The 22,995-nt window shown below is 43.3% G+C and overlaps 1 protein-coding gene across 1 annotated transcript in view; it reads left to right on the plus strand.

Annotated features, from left to right (window-relative positions):
• Nucleotides 1–1,704: 1,704 nt before the first annotated feature.
• The window catches only part of ST8SIA6 (ST8 alpha-N-acetyl-neuraminide alpha-2,8-sialyltransferase 6), a 117,812-nt gene continuing 96,521 nt past the window's right edge, over nucleotides 1,705–22,995 (plus strand). Inside the window, exons 1-2 of the mRNA XM_046678124.1 lie at nucleotides 1,705–1,805; nucleotides 2,336–2,434. Coding sequence (XP_046534080.1) covers nucleotides 1,705–1,805; nucleotides 2,336–2,434 — 200 coding nt within the window. The remainder of the gene's footprint in view (nucleotides 1,806–2,335; nucleotides 2,435–22,995) is intronic.

The following is a 22,995-nucleotide window of genomic DNA, read 5'->3' on the forward strand; positions in this document are numbered from 1 at the left end:
GGAAGGAAAGCGTATTTCCGGTCATATTTATTTTCTGCTTTTCGCTCCTTTTTCTCTTTAAGAATAGCACTAGTTCTGAGGTGCTTTATTCACCCACCAGACATTTATTGATGGACTACTATGTGAAAAGTTCTGGTTTGTTACCAACTAACTATTTTTAATTAGAATAAGTGATGAATTAGCAGAAAGGAACTAGGCAGTCTTGTGTTTCTCTTCTTGATACATGTTATCTTTTCAGTGAGGAAATCACTCACAACAGCTCTATAAGCCCCTGGCCTGTTTCCTGCCCCAAATGCTCTCACATTGGTCTTTCCGGCTAAGACAGGCCTCTAGGAGACTGCGGTTGAAATATGAATATTTTTGATACTTGGGAAAGTTAACTCGTTAAATCTTTCAAAGTACCTTTATCAAGGTACTAACAAGACGGTAGAGTCCAAGGGTTCCTTCTGGAAAAATCGCAAATATATGCAAAAGTAGATGGAATAGTCTAATGACACCCCCCCCCCATATAACCATTATGGGGTTTGTGGTTTATTGATGTTCCCCAAGGCACCACTGTCAAGAGCAAAACCTAAGCAGGTTGCACAGTGGGGACCTGGGCAGTCCCTGGGCCAAGTGTGGACGGGACAACTTAGGGCTGAAAGAGAGGCCCACTCCCAGATCAATAACTGGTGAGCCAAACTATTTCATATTGTCATCGGATCGCTCTCCTGCAATAACTGAGATACTAACCAATAAATGAGATGCTAACCGGTAAAATCTAGCTCAATACGATTTAGGCCAGGGATCTGCCAAATTTTTCTGAAAAGAAACAGATGATAAATATTTTCGGCTTTGTGGGCCATATGATCTTATGTCACCACTACTCAACTCTGCCCCTTATACCGTAAAAGCAGTCATAGATAATACAGCCGTATGTAGCCATTGCAAATACAAAGAATGGGCATGGAGGTGTTCCAATGAAACTATTTAGGAAAACAGGCAGGGGCCGAATCTGGCCCGCAGGCGGGAGTTTAGGGACCCTAAAGATTGCATGGCCTCTGGAAATTGATTCACTGTCCTTTTCAACCTGCGTTTAAGCCAGGGGAAGTTACTGCTGTTCGGTACTGCGATCCACCCAACAACGACCGAGTCCCTAGCAGCCTTTCTGCGATCCAGCAGAGCGACTCCACACTTTCAAAAGTTTTTGAAGTGGGCCCTTTCATCTCTCCCTTCCGCCCCTCCACGTCCTCGCTCTCCACCGCAGGGACGCAGACCGCGGTGTGCCTGCGTGGGCTGCGTGGGCTCCGGGGAGGAGCACGCGGGCACTCAGCAGAAGGTGAAAGCGCAGAAAAGTTGGAGCCCAATCAGCTCAGAGTCGAGCTCCCGAGCCCCAACCTTCAGGTGACCCCGCGCGGCGGCGGCGGCGACAGCGGCGGCGGCGACCAGAGCCCGCAGCAGCTCGGAGCGCCTCCGGCAGGACAGGAGGCGAGCTCGGCGGATCGTCAGCGCAGTCCGGGGGCCAAGCTCAGCGGTCCAGGGCTGGGTGGCAGAAGGGGAGAGCCAGCACGCCGCTTCTGCCTTTGCCCCGCACGGTGCAGGCTGGGCTGGGGACCCCGGAGGGTGCGGGCCGGGCGCCGCGCGCTGTCGTCGCCCCTCCCCGCCGCGGGTGAACACTGGAGGTGTGCGTGGCTGCGGCGGCGGCGGCCGTGCCTGTGGCTCAGGATGCGGCCGGGGGGCGCGCTGCTCGCCCTGCTCGGCAGCCTGCTGCTGCTGCTGCTGCTGCGCCTGCTCTGGTGCTCCACGGACGCACCCGCCCGCTCCAGGTAACCCGCCCGCCGCGCGCCCCGCTGTGCGCCCCCAGCTGTGCGCCCCCAGCACCCCAGCCGCCCATCTGCTTCACTTGGCCGCGCAGACTTTCGGCCGCTGCGAGGACAAGCCGACGGGGAGCGGCGGCCTGCGGGTGGGGTGGGATGGGGGCGTCCAGGAGACAGGGCTCGGTGGGTAGCGGGTATCAGAGGAACGACCCTTGCGCCAGGTGGGCACCCGCTGTGGCGGAGAGGGACCAGTCAGGGTTGCGAAGACTCCAGCGTGCGTTCCTTCTGAGCGAGGGAGCTGCAGGGAGGCACCTGCCGTCGGGTTCCCCGTCAGTATCCCGGGTTCTCCTTTCTGGTCCATGCTTTCCCTTCCTTCCCGCCCTAAGCCTCTTCTAACTCCGCGGTTTGGGAGCTGCCCACGGGAGCCAGGGCGCGCGGGGACGTCCCGGCCAGGCTGCGACCGCGATGCTCCTGCCCAGCCTGCCAGCCAGCTGCTCCCCGGGAGGTGTAACAACTTAGTTTTCTTCCTGGCTGCGCAGGCTTTTGGCAGAGGAGAGCAGGGAGGCCACCCACAGCACCCCTGCAGCGCTGAGGACGCTCAGGAGCCCGGCGACCCCGCTACCGCGCGCCAGAAACAGGTATCCGCGGCGCTGGCGGCGGGCGGGAGAGGGCTCCGCGGCTGCATGCCGGGGATGGGGCGCGGCTGCTCCCGCAGGACTCGCTTCAAATACTCTGGCTGGGACAACACGATTGAATGGATTTGGGGGTGTGGGGAGTTTGTGTGAGTGAGAGAGAGAATGTGTGCACGCGCGCGTGTAACTCCTCACACTCCTTCAGCCTCCCCGGTAAAGTCTGTTCCTCCAAGTGAACAAGGGAGACACTAAAACAGCTGCACTTGAAAAAATGGGTGCTGAGTTCCCGTCTCGATAATTGAACGTCCCTGAGAGGAGCAGCTCCGCCTGTCTCTTGAGGGATTTGCTTGGTTTGCTTTCTGTCTTCCGTGCTTTGAGGCGCGCCGGTGCAAGATTCACTTTTGCAAGGAAGGAATTTTGTGCACAGTGCTGAGAATGTTTCCGTCCTTAGTGAATAGAGACTTCAAACTGGTCTTTTTCACTCATACGAGTATTTATCCATGCGCAATAATTATTCGGTTATCTTTTTTCTGATTAGAAAATTAATACATGCTTAGTGCAGAAAGTTAGATAATATGAAAAATATACAAAAGAATATTGAGTCCCACCACCCAGAGATCGTATTAAGGTTTTGGTTTATATTCTTCCAGTAGTTTTTCCTTTACATATTTTTAAAAATATACTTAAGATTATACTATGTAGTTTGTATTTTGCCTTTTTACCTAAAAAATCATAGACATAAGCACGTCATTAAAATCTTTTCCCCAAACATTCCCTTTGATTGTTGCCTAATTCATCATATGAATGTGTCATAGTCTAATTAATTGTTGCCAGTTTTAGACTTTTAGATTGCTTCTTGTTTTGTTTTGTTTGCTATTAATAATTCTGTTAAGTACATCCTTGTCTGTAAATCTTTGTCTTCGTTTTAAATTAACTCTCCAGGATGGATTCATAGAAGTTGGATAATTGGGTCAAAGAGGATGTAGATTTTAGGTTATAGATACATATGGCCACTCGCTTCCTAGAAGGGTTGAATCAGTTTACATTTTCACCAGCAGAATGTACTGGTTCTTGCCTCAGCGTTGCTGTTATTACTGCAATTTTGTATGCTGTCTCTTTTCTTCTGTTTATCTCCTGTGAATCTCTTTTCCTCTGTGAATCCTTCTGTATATTCTTGGCTGTTGGACCATCTTAATCTTCTGGTTGCGTGACTCAAGGCTTCTGTGTGGCTCCCGTGTGGTCATAAGAAAGATCTGGGGGAGGAAAAAGAAATTTTGAAGTGCCGAGACAACACTCATGCCACAACCATCCTATTGAAATTTCACGGCATATTAGAAGCACTAAGAAATCCTGGAATAACCAAACTTTTGAGAAAAATATTGGCCCATAGTTTTACTTTATACAGAGTTGTGTACTGTAGGTAGCCTAGCTTTCCAATAAACTGGGGAACATTCTATCTTTTTCTAAATCCTGGGGTTATTAGACATTCTGGGGTTGCCCCTTGGGGACAGTTTGAAAGAATGCATGAATTAAATTATCCAGTCCTAGATCTTTTTTGAGGCAATTCTTTGATGAATTTTTCAGTTCCTTTTCGCATGCTTCTTGAGCTAATATAGGTAATTCATGTTTTTTTCCAAATGTGGTCCATTTTATTAAGATTTTTTATTTATACTATTCTGTAGTGTTTTTAGAAACCTGTCTTTTGATCTGTTTTATGTCCCCTTGATCATTTATTATTTTGAATATTGATGTGGCAGGGGTGCAAATTTTAATCCATCTTACTTGGTTTTGTAGAGAAATAATAATTTCTTCATTTTTCTGCAGCTGGTCTGCTCATTCCCCATGAGCGCCACACTCTAGGTAACAGGTATTAAGTAATAATATAACAGTGATGCTAATAGTAATAAGGATAGCCAGCACTTCTTGAGCCCTTCTTATGGACCAGACTGCTCTAAGCACTTTATGTTTATTAACTTAATCCTTAAAAATACTAAGAGAAACTATTATTATCCTCATTTTATAGATGAGGAAGCTACAGCACAGAGATTAAGTAAATTGCCAAAAGTCACGGAGCTGACAAATTGTGGAGCCAGGCCATGTGGATCCAGAATCCAGAATTCTTGGTCTCCTTGCTGTGCAAGCTTTGATAGGTGCTGGGCAAGACGGCACATGTGTGTCCAGATTAAAGCTTAGTCAGAGGTGACAATTTAAGCAACTCTTTCTGATAATATTTACTCTCTCTGGGAACAAATGCTCAGTCTTTTAGATTGCTTCCAGTATCTCTTCTTACTTTAAGACGACACCCACATATAAGGGAAAGAGAGGCTTAGATGATGTGGTGGTGGAGTTAAGAGTTGGAGTTCAAGATCATAGTATCCTCTGACTCCTCTAATCTCCAGGACCATGTTGTCCATTTTCCATCTAGTGGCTGGGTGCTCTGTTAACAGCCAATTATGAAATTGTGGTTCATTCTTTTTCCTCAGGCATTCTACCTGCTGGTACTCCCCACCATCTTGGACTCCCATGGGCTCCCACTTGATGCTCCCTTTCGGCGATCTGTTGAAGATTCCCTTTTGGTCCTATCTCGGGTTGTCACTCTGCAACATTCGCTATAGTGCTATCTCACCCCGCTCTACAGCCAGTCTCCCAGCTATTTCTGGGACCCATCTAAACATACAAGAACCGTGGTTGGTTCAGGAAGCTAAATATCAGGGCCTCCCTCCACTTGCCCCACGACGTAGATGTGCCCCTCCTCCAAGTTAATTTCAAGAATGGAGACTGCCCAAGAGGTGATCTCTTTTTAGAACCCTAGCTGGGGGAGGAGGCAAAGCCCCCTCTACCACGTCGTTAGCCTCACTTTTCTCTCTCCAAGCCAAAGCTCTCCTCTTCCTTTCTCTCTCTTTTTCCACCCTTGCCTTAGGCTGGCAGTGTGCAGGCTTCCCCCGCCTCATATTTTCTTTTGTCCTGATTCAAACCTCCAGGTCTGGCTCAAACCTAAACCTAATGGTAAATTGTGGGGACTATACGAAAAAGGATTGGGAAAACTCAAGGGGCTATGTCTTCCAGGTAAGGTGGTTCATGAGCTAACAAGGGAGAATGGGAGGAATTTGGGAAATCTTTTGGGGCTATAGCAAGTCCTATTTTGGTTGTTTAGAGCTGAACACTACCTTATCCTTTCTCTTTGCATTCTTTCAATTAAAAAGTCTTTGTCTCCCCATACCTACCCACAAAGGATGCTTCAACAGGACTAGGGAAAAAGTCAGCTCCCAATCAGAAAGACAAAGAGAAAAATATATGAATAATTTTCAACATATGACCCCATTGCAGTGGATTCTTTCTCTTTCTAGTAAGCTTTGTCAAAGTCTATCATTGCATTGTTTGCTTTTCAATCAATTGGCTCTTGGATTTATTTCTCAATTCCAATGTATTTCCATGTTCTGTTTCCTTTGTGTTACTTTTATCTTTTAAAAATAGCATTCTCCCCCCACCCCCCGCCACAACTTAATGTCTTGAAGTGAATGGTTGATTTATTTATTTTTTCTTTTTACTTTGTAACAAAAATATTTATTACTATGAATTTTCCTTTGAATATAGATTTGGACCTGTTCCTTGAGTTTGGATACATAGTGTTCTAATCTTTTTTTTGAGGAAGATTAGCCCTGAGCTAACATTTGCCCCCAACCTTCCTCTTTTTGCTGAGGAAGATTGGCCCTGAGCTAACATCTGTGCCCATCTTCCTCCATTTTATATGTGGGATGCCTGCTACAGCATGGCTTGATAAGCAGTGCACATGTCTATGTCTGGGATCCGAAATGGTGAACCCTGGGCTGCCAAAGCAGAGCACGTGAACTTAACCGCTCTGCCACCATAATGGCCCCCATAGTGTTCTAATTTTTAAAAATATATTCTAAATTGTTTATAATTACATTAAATTCTTTTGTTTTACCTCCATAGTTAATTAGGAGAGTACTTTTAAATTTCCAAATTGTTAGGATTTTTTTCTTAAATATTAATTTAATACGTTTTCTTAAACAATACTAGTTTCATTTTGTTTATGAAACAAATCCAGTGAAATCCTGCCATAATGACATTAAATGAGTTCCCAAATATTCAGTCATTAGAAATGAGAGGTTGAGAAATGTGAGCATAATGACATGGCCAGAGCAAGTCTGTGTAACTAGCTGACTTCAAGTTCTGGGGTCCCTCCAACCGGATTATCCAGGTCCTGGTTGTGGTTTGGCGCCTTTTAGTAGCAGTGTCCATTCTGGCTTTAACATCCATGGTGATGACTTGGGGTCCTGTGTCTGGCTAGGGTTTTCTGCATAGCAACGGCTTTTCTTTGAATGTCCGGGTTAGTTGGTGCTTATTTCATCCGTCTGGGATGATTGGACTATGAGTTTGCCAGAGATATGGGGACCCCACCTCCACTTCTCTGCTTTTCTAGAGAGGATGGCTGCCGCCCTGAATGGCCTTTTCCCCCCTCCCTGTGACCGTTTTTCCCTGTGGTAAAACTTTGACTTGTTCCTGTTTGAGAACTGGGGCTACGTGGAGGGCAGACAACTAACGGCAATTGTGTTACATCCCAACTTACATTATTGTACAGAGCGTTATGGCAGAAATTTTATTCTATGTTTTTAGATGAACACAAAGAAAAGGAAAACCACCTGTCATTTCAACACCCAAAAGATGACTACTATTCATATTTTCAGTATGCACATGTCTAGTGATTTTGCTATGCATATTTTGGTAACTTTTTTTAACATCTGAATTTTTCTTCATATTATTAGTGTTCTTCTGCAACATAATTTTAGAGCATGGTATTTGAAAGCATGCTTATGCCATAATTATTCATTCTTTCCTTTGGTACACTTGGGTTATTTATTTTTTGATTTTGATTTATACTCTAATATGAACAGCTTTATAGCCTCGCATACATTGTTGATTATTCAGATAAATTCCTAGAAGTGGAGAAGCTAGATCAAAGAATATATGAAATTTTAAAGTGTTGCTATGACTTGTTCAACAATAACAATGATTATCCCAATTTATACTTCTGCTATCAGTATATGAGAGTACCATTGAGTCAAACTCCTGCCAGTTCTGTGCATTAGAATTTCTTTTCATTTTTTCTAATTTCAGCCTCAAGAGATAATGTTTTGTTGATGTCTTAATTTGTATTTATTTGTTTACCATTGCATTTAATTTTTATTTATTAATTTATTTTTTGTGAGGAAGATTGGCCCTGAGCTAACATCTGTTGTCAATCTTCCTCTTTTTGCTTGAGGAATATTGTCACTGAGCTAACATCTGTGCCAATCTTCCCCTATTTTATGTGGGATGCCTCCACAGCATGGCTTGATGAGCAGTGCTAGGTCCACACCTGGGATCCGAACCTGTGAACCCTGGGCCGCTGAAGTGGAATGCACAAACTTAACCACTATGCCACCGGGCCGGCCCCCATTGTGTTTAATTTTTGAAATACTAGTTGACCATTTATATTTTTTCCTTTTCTATATTGGCTTTTTACATTCTTGTCTATCCTTCCTTCAAGATATTCTGTTTTCTTATTGATGTACTAGAGGTTTATAAATTTCAAAATTATAAAACTCTTACTTACCATGCATTTATATTGATTTTCTAATTTAGTTAACATTTAATTATGTCTGTGGTTGTTTAATCTGTAGGCATTTTCAATCTTTCTGTATTCATATCTCTTATACCTACTTATTTTTTTTTGAGGAAGATTAGCCTTGAGTTAATATCTGCTGCCAATCCTCCTCTTTTTATTTATTTTTTAAAAATTCCATTTATTTATTTATTTATTTATTTATTTATTTTTTGAGGAAGATTAGCCCTGAGCTAATATCTGCTGCCAATCCTTCTCTTTTTTGCTGAGGAAGACGGGCCCCGAGCTAACATCTGTGCCCACCTTCCTCTACTTTATGTGTGGGACGCCTACCACAGCATGGCTTGCCAAGCAGTGCCATGTCCGCACTTGGGATCTGAACCAGTGAACCCCTGGCCGCTGAAGTGGAACGTGTGAACTTAACTGCTGTGCCACTGGACCAGCCCCCCAATCCTCCTCTTTTTTGCTGAGGAAGATTGGCCCTGAGATAACATTCGTGCTCATCTTCCTCTCCTTCATATGTGGGATGCCTACCACAGCATGGCTTGACAAGCTGTGTGTAGGTCTGCACCTGGGATCCGAACCGGTGAACCCTGGGCCGCCAAAACAGAATGTGTGAACTTAACTGCTGCACCACCGGGCTGGCCCCATCTTATATCTACTTTTCTTTTTCAATTCTGCTTTTCAATTTTGATAAGTTTACTGATAATTTATTGATATATTTACTACCCTGAGATAAGTGTACATCTCTCATTTTTTAATATATAAATCTTTACTCCATGTAGAACTTTTTTGGCACATGGTGAAAAGGAGTGGGTTTTTTATTGTTATTATTATTCTAGTACATAATTTGTCTTTTGATGATTTTTTAAAATTTGAATTAAGCTCTTGCTTACAAATCTCAGAAAATTATTTAGATTCTCTGTCCAGTGCTTGACCCTTGTCATTGTAAATGGTCCTCTCCCCATTTCTTTAGTTCTGTGTTTCCATTCCTTTCTTGGTCAGTTGGCATAAATCTAATATTTTTAGCTTTGGAATGTAGATAATAGTGTTTCTGAAACGTCAGATATTTAAGGATGCAATTCTGATTTTTCATACATGAGTATTGAATTATTGCATCACAACTCCACTTTTTTTTCCATTTTAAAATTTTTATAAGATATTATTCCTCTATTTTCCGGCTTTTAAGGCTCTGAAAGAGAAATAAAGGTAACCTTACTTTTATTTCTTCAAAAGTAAGCTATTTGATTATTTGTTTCACCGGATCCTGACAGGACTTTTTCTTATACTTAACATTGAAAAAATTCACCGTGATATCTCTGTGCAGTGACCTCTTTTGATTAATTTTGTTCTGTAAGTCTTTTTAATCCCTCGGCCTGGTTGTTTTTAAATTAAAAATATTTGTGTTGTATCTTCAGTTATTTGGCGTGTTCCACATAGTCTGGTTGTATTTTGTGAAGTGGGTCTTCATTTTCTGTCCCCATCGCTGTTCCTCTTCTTGAGCATCCCCCTTCCCATACAAACAACTGTTTTTCTCCTTCTGATTTTGGTTTTCTCTTTGTCCTTTTCCTTTGCCCTCTGGGATGGCTTCTTAAATCTGTCCTCCACATTGCTGAATTAGTTTTCTATAGTGTCACTTCTCCATTTTGCCCTATCTAAAACAGTAAATCTGTTACATTTTTATTCTTTACAATTTTATTCTTCTTTGAGCCTACACTTTATCACATCAGTTTAGATCTTAGAAAGCATCTAAGTAACCTTTTAATCCTCACCTTCCATTTCTTACTTCATATTTTTTTGTATTTTATAGAGAATGTAAAAGAAAATGCTTTCCAAAGATTTCTTCTGTTTTCTATAGTAAATATTTTTCAAAAGTATGATTTTCCCTGCATCTTAAGAATGATATTCTTCCCCTGAGTTAGATAATCTTTTCATAACTTTCTTGATTCTTTTTGGGAGGGGCTTGTTTTAAATTTAGGTATCCCCACATGAGGAGGCCACTCTGGCTTTGTGCTCAGCAGACAGGACGCCTTAGAGCTCCTGATGGCTCCCACCAAGGGCTGAAAGATCCCCTTTCTTTTAAAGATTTTACTTTTCCTTTTTCTCCCCAAAGTCCCCCCGTACAGAGTTGTGTAGTTTTAGTTGTGGGTCCTTCTAGTTGTGGCGTGTGGGATGCCACCTCAGCATGGCGTGATGAGCGGTACCACGTCCGTGCCCAGGATTCCAACCGGTGAAATCCTGGGCCACCGAAGCTGAGCATGTGAACTCAACCACGCGGCCATGGGCCTGGTCCCTGAGATCCCCCTTCTCAGAGCACACACCAGCTAAGAGGTTGAGCCTCAGAGCCCTTAAGCAAATGACTGATTTTTAAAAATTTGAATTAAAAAAAAATTACGGTAAAATACACCTAACATAAAATTTACTAACTTTTGAGTTTTTAAATACTGGACCTCAAAGCTATCTTTTGCTCCCGTGTCTTGATCGCATGACTGTCAGAAAGCAAGTGTGAGCCTGGGTGATCCTAATCAACCTGGTCTTCTGCTCCTGCCAGAAATGGTGCAGGACAAATGTCACTTGAAACCCAGAGAGGCTGGGCTCCTGGGACTCTCCCCACATCTGCCACCCCTTCACGTCCTGGGGTGTGATGACTGATTTTCTATCCCGTCTCCTTCCTTTGCTTCGGTGGTGCTTTATAATGTAATATAATAGAGGTGTAATCTCGAGACGATGTAGAAAGAGAACAGTGAATGAACAGGGATCCAACAGCCCCCAGGCAGCCCCTGCTGCCTCAGGAAGCAGGTCCTTCCTGTGTGGGGGCAGCCACTTGATTTTCTCTGGGGCAGACTCTCTCTACTCAGGTATAGAAAGGTAGACAGTAGAGGGAAGATCAAAGCCACTCTCATTTTCTCCTCCCTGGCCTGCTCTCTTTCAGAGTTGAAAATTGACATCCTCTGCTGATAACTCCTCCATGTGGTTCCATATGCCCTCTTGCGAATGATATTTCTTCCCCGAACCTGATGAATTTCTGAAGCAGCTTTTCGTTGCCATCAATATGGGTGGTTGTCATTTTGTGTAGACTTGTGTATTTTCATAAGAATGTCAATAGTCTGGAGGAGGGAGAATCAGGCAATGGTTACTCTCTACCGTCTTATCCTGAAAGTTGTAATAATGTTTTATTCGACATTTTTTGTTGTCTGTGTTCACGCTGGGATCATAACTGCTAGCTTCAGAAAATTCAAGATGAGTGTGAATTAGAGCTTGTAAAAAGGGCCGTGTGGCTCAGCAGAAGTCTGGAACAGCTGATTTTCACCTTCTTACCTTCTTCCTCTCCACCCACCTTCCAAATAGATGCAGGCAACTGAATTTTACTTTTGAGAACAATATAATTCCCTTTTGTATCTTTCCTTCCTTGCTTTTAGAAGTAATAATACGGTATGTGCCCTGATTTTAAAAATTCAGAATGCTTTAAAGTTGCTTTGAGTCTGGTTTCTGAAGTAATTTGAAATGAGGGTTTAAATCTTGCGTGCACCCTCTTTTCCTAGTTCCTAATCCCGTGTCTTCATTGCAGCGCTTTTCTTTCCAGGTTTAGAGGGAGTTCGCCTCCATTTCGGCTCTGCTGTTGCTTGGTTTCCCTGTTTGGAAACGAGTTTCACTGGCGCTTCCCAGATTGGCATTTCTTAGTCCCCTTGGTCTCTGGCACCTACGTCACATCTTTAGCTTTTCTGGTCTGATGAAAGCTGCTGGGCACGATTGTCCAGGGGTGCTGGTACAGAGAGAGGGCTTCAGAATATGGGCCACAGCCACTGCTGGGCTTCTGTGGGTGCATGGCCACGTGGACAGGAAAGCCAGGATGAACTTGAAGGACACAAAGCAATGTCCTGCTATTCCCTTTGCTTGGTGGGGTAGATGGATGAAGAGATCAGGAGTTCAGGGGGAAATGGTGTCTCATTGGCCCACCTCTCTCCTAGGAGGTTGTTGGAGATGGAATTTTATTTTTCATTACGCTCATATAACTCCACCCATTCCTTGACAGAGCCTCTCTTCACAAGAGGCTGGGGTGTTTCTTTATGTGGCTTGAGAGGTGACATTCGGCAGACAATACTGTTCCCATACATATGTCAAACAGAAGGTCATTCCATCGCAACTTAAATCAAGGTTGCCTTAGTGTTGTCTGGCCTTGGGTTTTAATTCACTGTGCTCTTAATAGACATTTTCCTTGAGCCAAGTGGCATTAGGATGAATTTGAAATAAACAAACAAAAAATCCTGACTGCCTGATGGGAGGAAGGAAGATTTTTGTGGGGAGTTCTGGAGAAGCACAAACATTCTGAGCGATTAGGTGCTAACAGAGGACACAGTGAGAGGAGAAGCTTGGTTGGACACAGCGGAAGGGATCTGAACTGAAAAAAAGGAAATAAATATATCTCTTCATCTGCCAGGTACAGTGATTCTTTTTAGAGCCATTGGTGTCACTGCTCTGTGGTTTAAGAGTGCAAAGCTTCCACAGCTTCTCATTTGAGGGCAGAAAAAGAAGCTCTTTAAAGAGCCACGGATGCTTCGAGTAAACTTGTGGAAAGTGTTCTTGTGCCTTGACGTCTTGTTTTATAGCTTCTTTTGCCACCAAGAAGATGGTTATTTGTGACAGTCAATAAAGTACAGATAAAGTAGCATCTTTATCTGTGCACACTTAAGAAGTTAACATATCCAGGGCAGTTAAATCTATCTTGTCTATACTTTCAGATTTAAAACACTTTATTTTGTTTCATGAAAGACTAAGAAGAATTCTTTGTACGTGCTGTACATGATCAGTCAGTAATTCTTGGGAAGATTTGTGTCCATGGGCGAAATTATTTCCAAAGATAATTTTATAGGGCATAACCTGTGCTTTTATTGTAAAATAATTTCCATTCTCTTACTGGTTATTGTTATTAGTTATTGTAAAAACATTAGAATTCTCTAACATATAATTTTTAAACTGTAGTATTCCAAAAAACCGAAATGATAGGTTGTAAAGACCATTAACTTTGAAAATGGTTAAAATCTCTGAACTGGTTGCTGGAATCTCAGTTGGAATGTAAGAGGGACCCCCACGTGCTGTCTTTGGAGGATATATTCAATATTTCTTATATTCTTTCTGAGATAACATTTCATTATTTCCTTATTCTATAGGATGAAATGTATGATCACCAAACAAATTTGGAATGTATCTTTTGATACTATAGTATGTATTTTGTAACTTATTTGCTACTTGTTATTTCAAGGGAACACCTATATTTTATGTGTTTATATTTGTCAATATAGCTTTGCTATTTGCAAATTAAGTTTGTGGGCAAATTTTTGTGTTTTTGATTTGGGAATTCATCCAACACTCCCCATTCATTTTGGAGATACCAAAGTACTCATGTTTTCTGTGTCTGGGGAATATTATTCATGTAATAGGCGGTAGTTTGGTGAGGTCTGTTTCTTTCATCACAGTATTCCCACTATATAATCTGAAACGCCAACATGTTGGAATTTGAGTCTCTTGCCTTGTCTCAATCAAGGTACTACGTTTTTGGAGGTACACTTTATCACGCTGCATTGCAAGAGAGACACGTAGTGAGTTTTGCATGGTAGAATGCCAACGATAACAAAGCCTGATTTTATAGTTGTGTACTTGTGTGAATATATCAAATAAAATTTTGTAATTGGAGGAGAATGGATTAAACCTGGAGGGTTGAAAACTCCTATCTATAATCATTTCTTAAAGCGAGAATGTACATTAACGAAGAAATTGTAAGCAGACATGAAGTCTTATGATATTTGTACTTAGGAGAAGTTTTTCTATTAAAAATTTAGAGATTAGCGATCACATATCTCTGCAGTCCATCTTAGAACCCCTGCTTCTGTGGGCTTTTGAAACCTCTTTGTAAAACCGCAGATCATTGGAAACTCTTTATAGAAATGTAGCTTTAGATAAATAATGATTAAAAAAATGCACATCCAGAGGAAAAATTCAGTGTTACTCATGTTTATGCTGGGCTTCTGCTGAAAGATCTTTTTACACCAGTTTGCATATTCTAAACTAGGAGGTCTCCATGTAAAAAAATTTGATTATATAGAGTATTATCTACTCATGTATGTAAACCATAGGCTGGTTTCTTAGAAAAAGCTCTTAGGAATCTGGAGAAAATCTAGATTTTACAAAACTTTGAACACTGTCAGATTTTCTGCATTTTCCTTAGGAGGAGTGAGAGTAAGACATGCATCACATTTAAAAGATTGTTTTATATCATCTTCACTGTGAAAATGATGAAAATCGGAATAGTGCTCCTGTTTGGGGAAAAGTTTTAAATGTGGAACTTTCAGATAAGTTTTTCTTTATTAATGTAATTTTATTTAGTGTGACATTTAGTGATTTATTTTATTTAAAATGAAACTTACTTAAATTAATTAACAAATTTAGAGGTTGGACCCCCAGATCATGGAGTCAGGATAGTCTCTACATGAAATTGGATGTCTACATGCAAAAGGATAGGTTTAGACCCTTACCTCACACCATACACAAAAAAGTGTCTCAATGTGGATCATGGCCTTAAGAGCTAAAACCATAAACCTTCTTGAAGAAAATATGGAAACTTTTTATGGCCTTAGATCAGGTAGAGTTCTTAGATATAACACCAAAAGTGTAATCAATAGAGGAAAAAATTGATAAATTAGATTTTATCAAAATTAAAAACTTTTGTGCTTCTGCATATACCATTGAGAGTATAAGATAAGCCACCCACTGGGGAAAAAATATTTTTCAATCATATATTTGATAAAAAGAGTTGTATACACAATACATAAAGAGCTCTTACAACTCAATAACAAGAAGACGAACAAGTTGATTGAAAAATGGCCAGAAGATTTTTTTTCTTTTTTTGAGGAAGATTAGCCCTGAGCTAACTGCTGCCAGTCCTCCTCCTTTTTGCTGAGGAAGACTGGCCCTGAGCTAACATCCGTGCCCATCTTCCTCTACACTACAGCATGGTGTGCCAAGTGGTGCTGTGTCTGCACCCAGGATCCAAACTGGCGAACCCCGGGCCGCTGAGAAGAGGAACGTGTGAATTTAACCACTGAGCCACCAGGCCGGCCCCTGGGCAGAAGATTTGAATAGACATTTCACCAAGGAAGACATACAGATGATATAGACAGCTAATAAGCATATGAAAAAAGTGCTTAACATCATTAGTCATTAGGGAAATACAGATCAAAACCATGATGAGATAACCACTTCATTCTTTGTATGATAGCTTTTCTAATGACTCCACCATAACATGGGGTGGTTCCCTCTCAAGCTTAGGTTCTACTACAGAAGCTCATGACAGAAGTCCTTTGTATGACCAAAGAAAGGGTTGCTATTCCCACAGGTAGGGAAGTCCCAAAGTGAGAGGAGGAAAGGACGACTTTCCAGGGAAAGTTCCGGAGCAGAGAGAGACAGTAGTGAGTGCATTTTGTAGACTTCTTACTAGTTTGTGAGTGGCCTTGAGACCTTGAGGCAAAGTTTGACGTTTGAGAAATTATTACAAAGTGACTAAAAATCGGTGTCCCTTTGGCTCCAGAAGTCATGGAGTAATTTCTTATTTTCTCTTATTATGAGAGCAGTGGGCATTGCCATTGTTTATCCTGTGGTAACCCCTCTTCCAATCGCCGTAATGGAGGGGAGCCAGAGCTGGCATCCTATTTAAGAATGTCAGCGCTGGGAACTAATTTAAGGTCTTTGCTCGTTGAAGGATCCACACAGTTATAGGGAATGTTGAGGCTGGGTTATACAATTGAAAATACCTAGACATGTGTCTCCTATAGCAGAGATTGTGATGAGACCCACTGTTATAGTTGAAAAGAAGGCACCAAGACTCCTGTTTCCTACAAAGGGGGACCTCCAATGAAGCAACCTTTAAAATGGTCATATTGGAGAATTACAGCAGGCTTTAGCAGATAAGTTTCTTTTTTCATTTTTTTGCTGAGGACGATTCGCCCTGAGCTAACATCTCCTGCCAATTTTTCTCCTTTTGCTTGAGGAAGATTCACCCTGAGCTAACATCCGTGCCAGTCTTCCTCTATTTTTTAGTATGTGGGATGCTGCCACAGCATGGCCACCAATGAGTGGTGTTGGTCCATGCCAAGAATCTGAACCTGTAAACCCAAGGCTGCCAAAGCAGAGCATGCTAAACCTAACCACCAGACCATGGGGCTAGCTCCCAGGGTTTCTTATGGCATGTAGAATAGTCTGTTTTGGGAGTTAGGGCCCTTATTTTCAGTGGGTCCCTTTGTATTATCCTCCTCAGTCTTGGGTCCAGGTTTGAGAAGGGATGGCAGAATGGGGAGTCGTTGTTAAGTGGGAAAGAGAATTTGCGTTTTGTAGGTCTGTAGGTGAGTAGTATTCCCTGTTATGGCTAGAATGAGAAGAGGGATGCTGGTTACATTTTCGTAGGACGTCATAAGACCTAAAAGTCAAGAGTTCAAGCTAACTAAGGCAGAGGGCAAAAGAGAGATCTGCTTAGGAGACCAATGTCTATTTTGTAATTTTAACAGGATGTCTTTGAGTTGGTTATTTTGTCTGTTTATTAGGACTCTTTAGTAGGCCTGCTGCCTGAGGACAATAGGAAAAATGGAATTCCAAATGATGCCTTGTTGTAAGACCCATGCCTACACTGAATGGGTAGTATGCACCCTGATCAGAGTGGATGCTCTCTGGGGGTCCAAAAGAAACTAAAAAAGTTTGGGGAAGACTTACAGCCGTGTGTCAGCAGCAGCATCCTGGGAAGGATAAACCCAAAGCAGACCTATGTAAATATTAATCATTATGAGAGTGTTGGGATTTGTGTCGCGGATGGGGGCAACAGACCAACAAAATCAATTTGCTAGTGAGAGAAGAGATATTTGCTAGAGAGAGAATGAGGCTCCTTGGTATGAGCCTCATTGGCCATGATGCTGGAGCAGAACAGTGCACAAAAATCACATTGGGAGGCCATGGTTTGGGCTGGAGCCAGTGGCATGGGGATGCCATGGCATTCAGCCCTGTGTTAAAGGGTCCAAGGGCCACAATGACTAGACAGACCTTTAGAGCCAAGGGAATAAGGGTGCTATATGACTTCACTTAAGAAATGTGAGCAAGTTGATCAGCTATGACATTAAAATGAACCTCCTCCATGGGACCTTTAGTATGAGCTGAGACAAGGGAAATTTCAATAGTAAGATGTGAGGTCTGAGCAGCAACATAGTCCCAGTGTGGAAGGCCCCATAGGGAGCAATCTGGAATGTGAAATCTATGTCACGATTAGAAATAGATTAGACCAAACAATGGGACCATTTGCTACTGCTCAGGAGTCTGTAAAAATGTAGGCAATGAATATACCTTTATTGAGGAAACCCTCCAGTACCAAAGTGACCGATCCTTGGGTCCCATGTTTTATTAACTATGCCTTGGCAATGGGATAGAAAGAAGTAGCTCTCCAGTGGGTTCCATCACATGTGATGGTGGTGCTCTTGTCCACAAAATAAATGGATCCTTATCTCCTGGCCTCAAGGAACCCTGGAAGTGGCCAACAGGGCCAGGAAAGGGGCGATCTTTCTTGGATCCACGGACTTGGGCAAGGAAACTCCAGAAAGCATGAGAATTAGTGGTTTGGGCTTCCGCAGTAAAGGAACCACCAGATGAGACTAGTGGCATTGTTAGCTGGATGGCTTTGTGGCTGGCCTCAAGGGCCTGTTCTTGGGATGAACTCCATTCAGATTGAGCTGATTTTCTTGTGATTGCCTAAATAGATATTAATGAAATGTGTTGATGGGGAGTATATTGCTTCCAGAAGCCAAGTAGGCAAGTAGATGTTGGGCTTGTTGGAGGCTGCTGGGAGTAGGGTTGTTGACTGGATCTGGTATGAAGCAGCCTTCTGGGGACTAAATGATGCCCCCAAATCTAACTAAGGTGGTGGATCTTGGATCTTTTGGGGTACAGAGTCTCAGTTGTGGTTAGTCAAAGTCTGGACCACAATTCAAAAGTCTTGTGCAATAGCTTCATGAGTTTCTCCCCTCAGGAGAGTATCATCAGTATAAGGCCATAGCTGGGTGCTTGAGAACAGAGCAAGCCCATGAGGGTCCTGTTTGCATAAATGATGGGGATATTGATATACCCCATAGGTAATTTAGTGAAGTTATATTAGGACACCTCATAGGTGAATGCAAATTGTGGCTGTGATGCTGGAGAAATGAGGACAGAATAAAACCTATTAGCTCGATCAATAACTCCGAGGATTTACTTCAGGGAATTTATCATCCTCCTGATGATATTTATAAGGCTTCTTGTCTAGGGAGTTTCAACCTCACTTGTCAAGATTTGAATTTTCACTCTTGGGCTTCTCTTTAGCAGTAGAAATAATTTGTGAATTTTCCTTTTTAGGGTTGAATAAGGCCGTGACATGTTGAAATGCTGGAGCATTAAGGAGGATGCATAATCTTTGTTGATGACCTTTACATTGGCTCAAGGATGCACTAGTTTCTTGGGATTCTTAGGAGGGGGGAAGATAAAGTATTCAGGGCTGGTTAACATTTGAGTTTTAGCTCCTGGGCGCCAAGGGTGGGTCCCTCTGTACCCTTGAAGATCAGGATTTTTATGGCAGAATCAAGGGCAGGAACAGCTGCAAATATATCTGGTGCTCTCAGTGTTTTAATTAACCATTTCCCCTCAGGGGATGAGCCCCAGCAGCCATAGCCCTGCCTCCCGGTTCACCTGGGGACACCTTGCTGACACACTGGGGGTGGTGGTGGTGGTGGAGAAGCGTCATTAGGATTGTGCAGGAGGCGACAGACACCAGTGGGAGATGAGACTTAGAGGTTGCTGGCACTCCATCAGTGGAAGTCCAAGTACAACTACTTTGGAAAAGAGATGGACTGTTTCTTAGAAAGTTAAACGTGAACTTGTCCTATGACCCTGAAATTCCACTTTGAGCTAACTACCCAAGATAAATAAACACGTATATCCACGCAGATGACTTGGATGTGAAAATTGATAGCAACATTATTCATAATAGCCAAACAATGGAAACAATCCAAATACCTATCATCTGGTGAAAAGAGAAACAAAATGCAGTGTATCTGTACATGATATACTACTCAGAAATAAAAGGAAAAAAATACAAATACATGCTACAGCACGGATGAACCTCTACAACATTACGCTAAGTAAAAGAAACCAGATGCAAAATATTGTTTGAGACAGAGATACAAACCAGATCAGTGCTTGCCTGAGGGGGGGATGAGAATCGGGGAGAAACTGAATATAAGGGATCTTTTTTGGGTGATGGAAACATTCTAAAACTGGACTGTAGTGATGGTTGCGTAAATCTACACAGTTACTAAGTATCATTGAATTGTGCACTTGAAGTTTTTATGTGCAGGAAATTTTGTGAGAAAATACATGTTTCCATCCATTTGCTTTCCGTGTAAGCTTTACGTAGTGTGTGTGCAGACGTAAGTGGGCTTCAAATATAGAAAGCTGATGAATAGAAGTAATGTTGTGTTGTTGGGATATGTGAGGATTTCAGTATTTCTGAAAAGTGCCAAATTTAAAAAGTCTTCTTCGGTAATCTACGTAGTTATCAACAATGTCCTTAGGTGAGGAATTGACAAAATGTGCAATGTTCCCCGTTAGCATTCAGACTTCCTACATTTTTTTCATGTTTTCTGAGCAGTTCAAGTCAGGTTGGAAATGCTGTTTACTTAAGATAGAGAATAGTCACTCAGATGTGAGTACCTATGAGGCATAGGGCATTGTGTCAAGCTCTGCCAAATCAAGGAGGTGTAGCAATTATTAGGCTGTCACCCTGTGCCGGGTTTAGCAGCTTTGTATGCATGACTTCATTTACTTCTCACAGTAACACTATTTTCAGGGCTGTAGGCATACTTCAGAGATATTGTGGGTTCGGTTCCAGACCTCTGCAATAAAGCGAACATTGCAATAAAGCAAGTCACACAAACTTTTTGGTTTCCCAGTGCATATAAAAGTTATGTTTCCACTATACTGTAGTCTATTAAATGTGTCATACCGTTATGTCTAACAAAACAATATACAGACCTTAATTAAAAAATGCTTTATTGCTAGAAACTGCTAACCATCATCTGAGCCTTCAGCAAGCCAATCTTTTTGCTGGTGGAGGGTCTTGTAGAAAAAAACGCAGTGTGTGCAAAACGCAATAAAGCGAAGTGCAATAAGGCGAGGTATGCTTGTATTAGTCTTCCCATTTTACAGAAGGAGACACTGAGACACAGAGGGCGTAGTCACTTGTCCCAGGTCATATATCTCAAGGGGGCAGCTGACTGGCTCCTGACAGTGTGCTTCAGATGGAGAGACAGGGTGAGCCACACTGTGTCCCATGTTAAATTCAGGGTGATCTCTCTGGACATTTAGACTAGAAAGTCAGCCTTAGTGAAGTCTGATGTGTAGCAGCAATGCAGATGCAGAATAGACCAAGCGTGGGGAGGGGGGCTTCAGTGGCTAGTGAGGGGCCTCCAGGATGCTAATCCAGGCCCCGGGCCACTCTTGAAAAGAATCCCCAGGAGAGCTTTCCTGGCAAGGAGTCCTTCCTGTCTGGCTGGATGGGAGATTAGAGCCGCCCCAGTCTGTGTGGGGGGGCAGTCTGTGCTGGGCCTCGAGGGCTGAAGCTGTCTTCTGGGCCCACCTCCAGAAAGTAGCCCTCTCAGGTTACAAAGGAAACCACAGACTGTGCCCGAGGAAGTGCACTGAGACCCCATTATTTACTCTACCCAGGTTGGAACTAACCAGCTCAGACAGCTTCCCTCTCCCCAGCTTTATTTAATTGCTGTGTGTGTGCGCGCATGTATGTGTGTGTGTGTGTGTGTGCGTGTGTGTGTCCACCCCGCAGCCATGGGCACAGCATCACCCTTTGTTCCCACCCCAAAGGCCACGTCTGCGAGATGGTCCTGTGTGTCGAGGAGGGTCAAAGGAGCACACACCTCCAGCACACTCACCATGAATTTCATGAAGAACAAGTCCCCTCAGAAAAGAGTGAATTTGGATCTGAACAGTTCTATTCTCACTCACTCACAAAAGTGATTTTCTTTTCTTTTGGAAATATTCTTCCCACCAGTACTGATTCCGGCACACAGTCAAAGGTTGTTAACGGCTTCCCTCATCCATTCCCGGCTATTTATGCGGCAGGAGACCTGTGCCCTTATCTTAGAGCTGCGGGTGGATATGTGGTGGTACCTAACTTGATTTGGATAAAAATGACCTTCTTTCCTTAGGGAGGCAGTTGCTAAGTTCAGCTCAGCATTCACGGCGAACACGTCAATCCTGTCATCTCTGGACGTTTTCTGAGGCTCCTCTCTGGTCAACCAGAGGTCCCAGGTTTGTCACAGCCCTGAATAAGCTTCAGTCACTGCTCTCAAGGGGTCCCCAGCCCAAAGAGGGAGCGACAGGTGCCTGTGATGGCCACCCAGTGTAAGTGCTGTCGTGGAAACATGTCCAGGGAAGTGTGGCCGCCCAGCAGAGGGCAGCCAGGGCAGGCCAGACAGGTGAGGGTGCGGTGTTGAATCTTGGAGCCAAAGTAGATGCTCCACGAGGAGACAGAGAGGGAAATAGATGTGAGGGACGCGTGCAAAGGGTGGGGTGCATGAACAAGATATATTTGTGAAGCTCAAACTCTTTCAGGGCGTCTGGAGCTGGGGTGTGAGTGGAGGAGCGGTGGCTATGGGACCGCAAGAGGAGACAGGTGCTACAAAGCAAAGGAGTGTTCTTAGCTCGTGATTCAGGTGTATCTCACAGGTGGGGGGACCCACTGAAGGGTTTTCAGCAGGAGTGATGTGATAAGCTTTGGAATTTGGAGAGTGGACTCCGGGGCTAGTGTGAGGCTGGGCTGAGGTTCAGCTGGGATGGCCATACAAGTTATTCAAGTAGTGGGAGAGCTGCAGCCCCAGCTCCCTGCCTTCTCCCAGGGACACCAGAGCTGGCAACCTGGCTGAGCAGGTCTCTGCACTGTGGGTACCTTGCCCGGCACCATGGGCTCAGCATCTGTTTCTGTGCGGTTGGGTCTATTGTGAACATCCCTCCTGAGCCGATAATGAAATGAAAGAGGCAAGAACTGAGAAACCAGTCAGGAGACTGTCATGGCCAGAAATGAGGATGGGACTGAGTTAAAATTCACCTGATGGGACTGGACAGGAATTCCAGGAGAAACGTGAGGAATTTAAACCCTCCTGTCTTGGTGATTGAGTGGAATTGGGAGGGGTGTGAAAGGAGCCTGGCCTAGGTCCTGGGTACCTGCAGTTATGGACTGCGTTAGACTGCCATGGCTGTGGTAACAAAGCACACCAGACTGGGTGACTTCAACAGCAGAAATGTCCTTTCTCATTAATTTTTATTTGCTTTAGCTTTGGAGGCTAGAAATCCGAGATCAAGGTGTCGGTAGAGTTGGTTCCTTCTGGGGACTGTGAGGGAAGGGTCTTCTCCAGGCCTCTCTCCTTGGCCTGCAGACGGCCATCTTCTCTTCTCCTTATGTCTTCTCGTCGTCTTCCCTCTGTGCACGTCTGTGTCCCAATTTCCTCTGCTTATAAGGACACTAGTCATGTTGGATTAGAGCCCACCCTAATGGCCTCATTTAAACTTAATTACTTCTTTAAAGGCCCTATCTCCAAATAAGGTGACATTCTGAGGCACTGGGGGTTAAGATTGCAACATAAGATTCTGGGGGGGAGGAGCACACAGTTCAGCCCATAGCACAGGCACATAAACAAAATCAGTGAGTCTTTCATTCTGAGGAGGCACATAATGGGGTTTGCCTGTACCCCCAGTGACCTGAATTGGTGTGTATTATTTGTAAGGTGGGAGGACAACCTCCATGGAGAGAATCCCATGACCTAAGTCAGGGTGGCAGATCTTAACAGTTTTAGAAACTCAGATTTTC

Source organism: Equus quagga, chromosome 12, assembly GCF_021613505.1.
Source record: "Equus quagga isolate Etosha38 chromosome 12, UCLA_HA_Equagga_1.0, whole genome shotgun sequence".
NCBI lineage: Eukaryota > Metazoa > Chordata > Mammalia > Perissodactyla > Equidae > Equus > Equus quagga.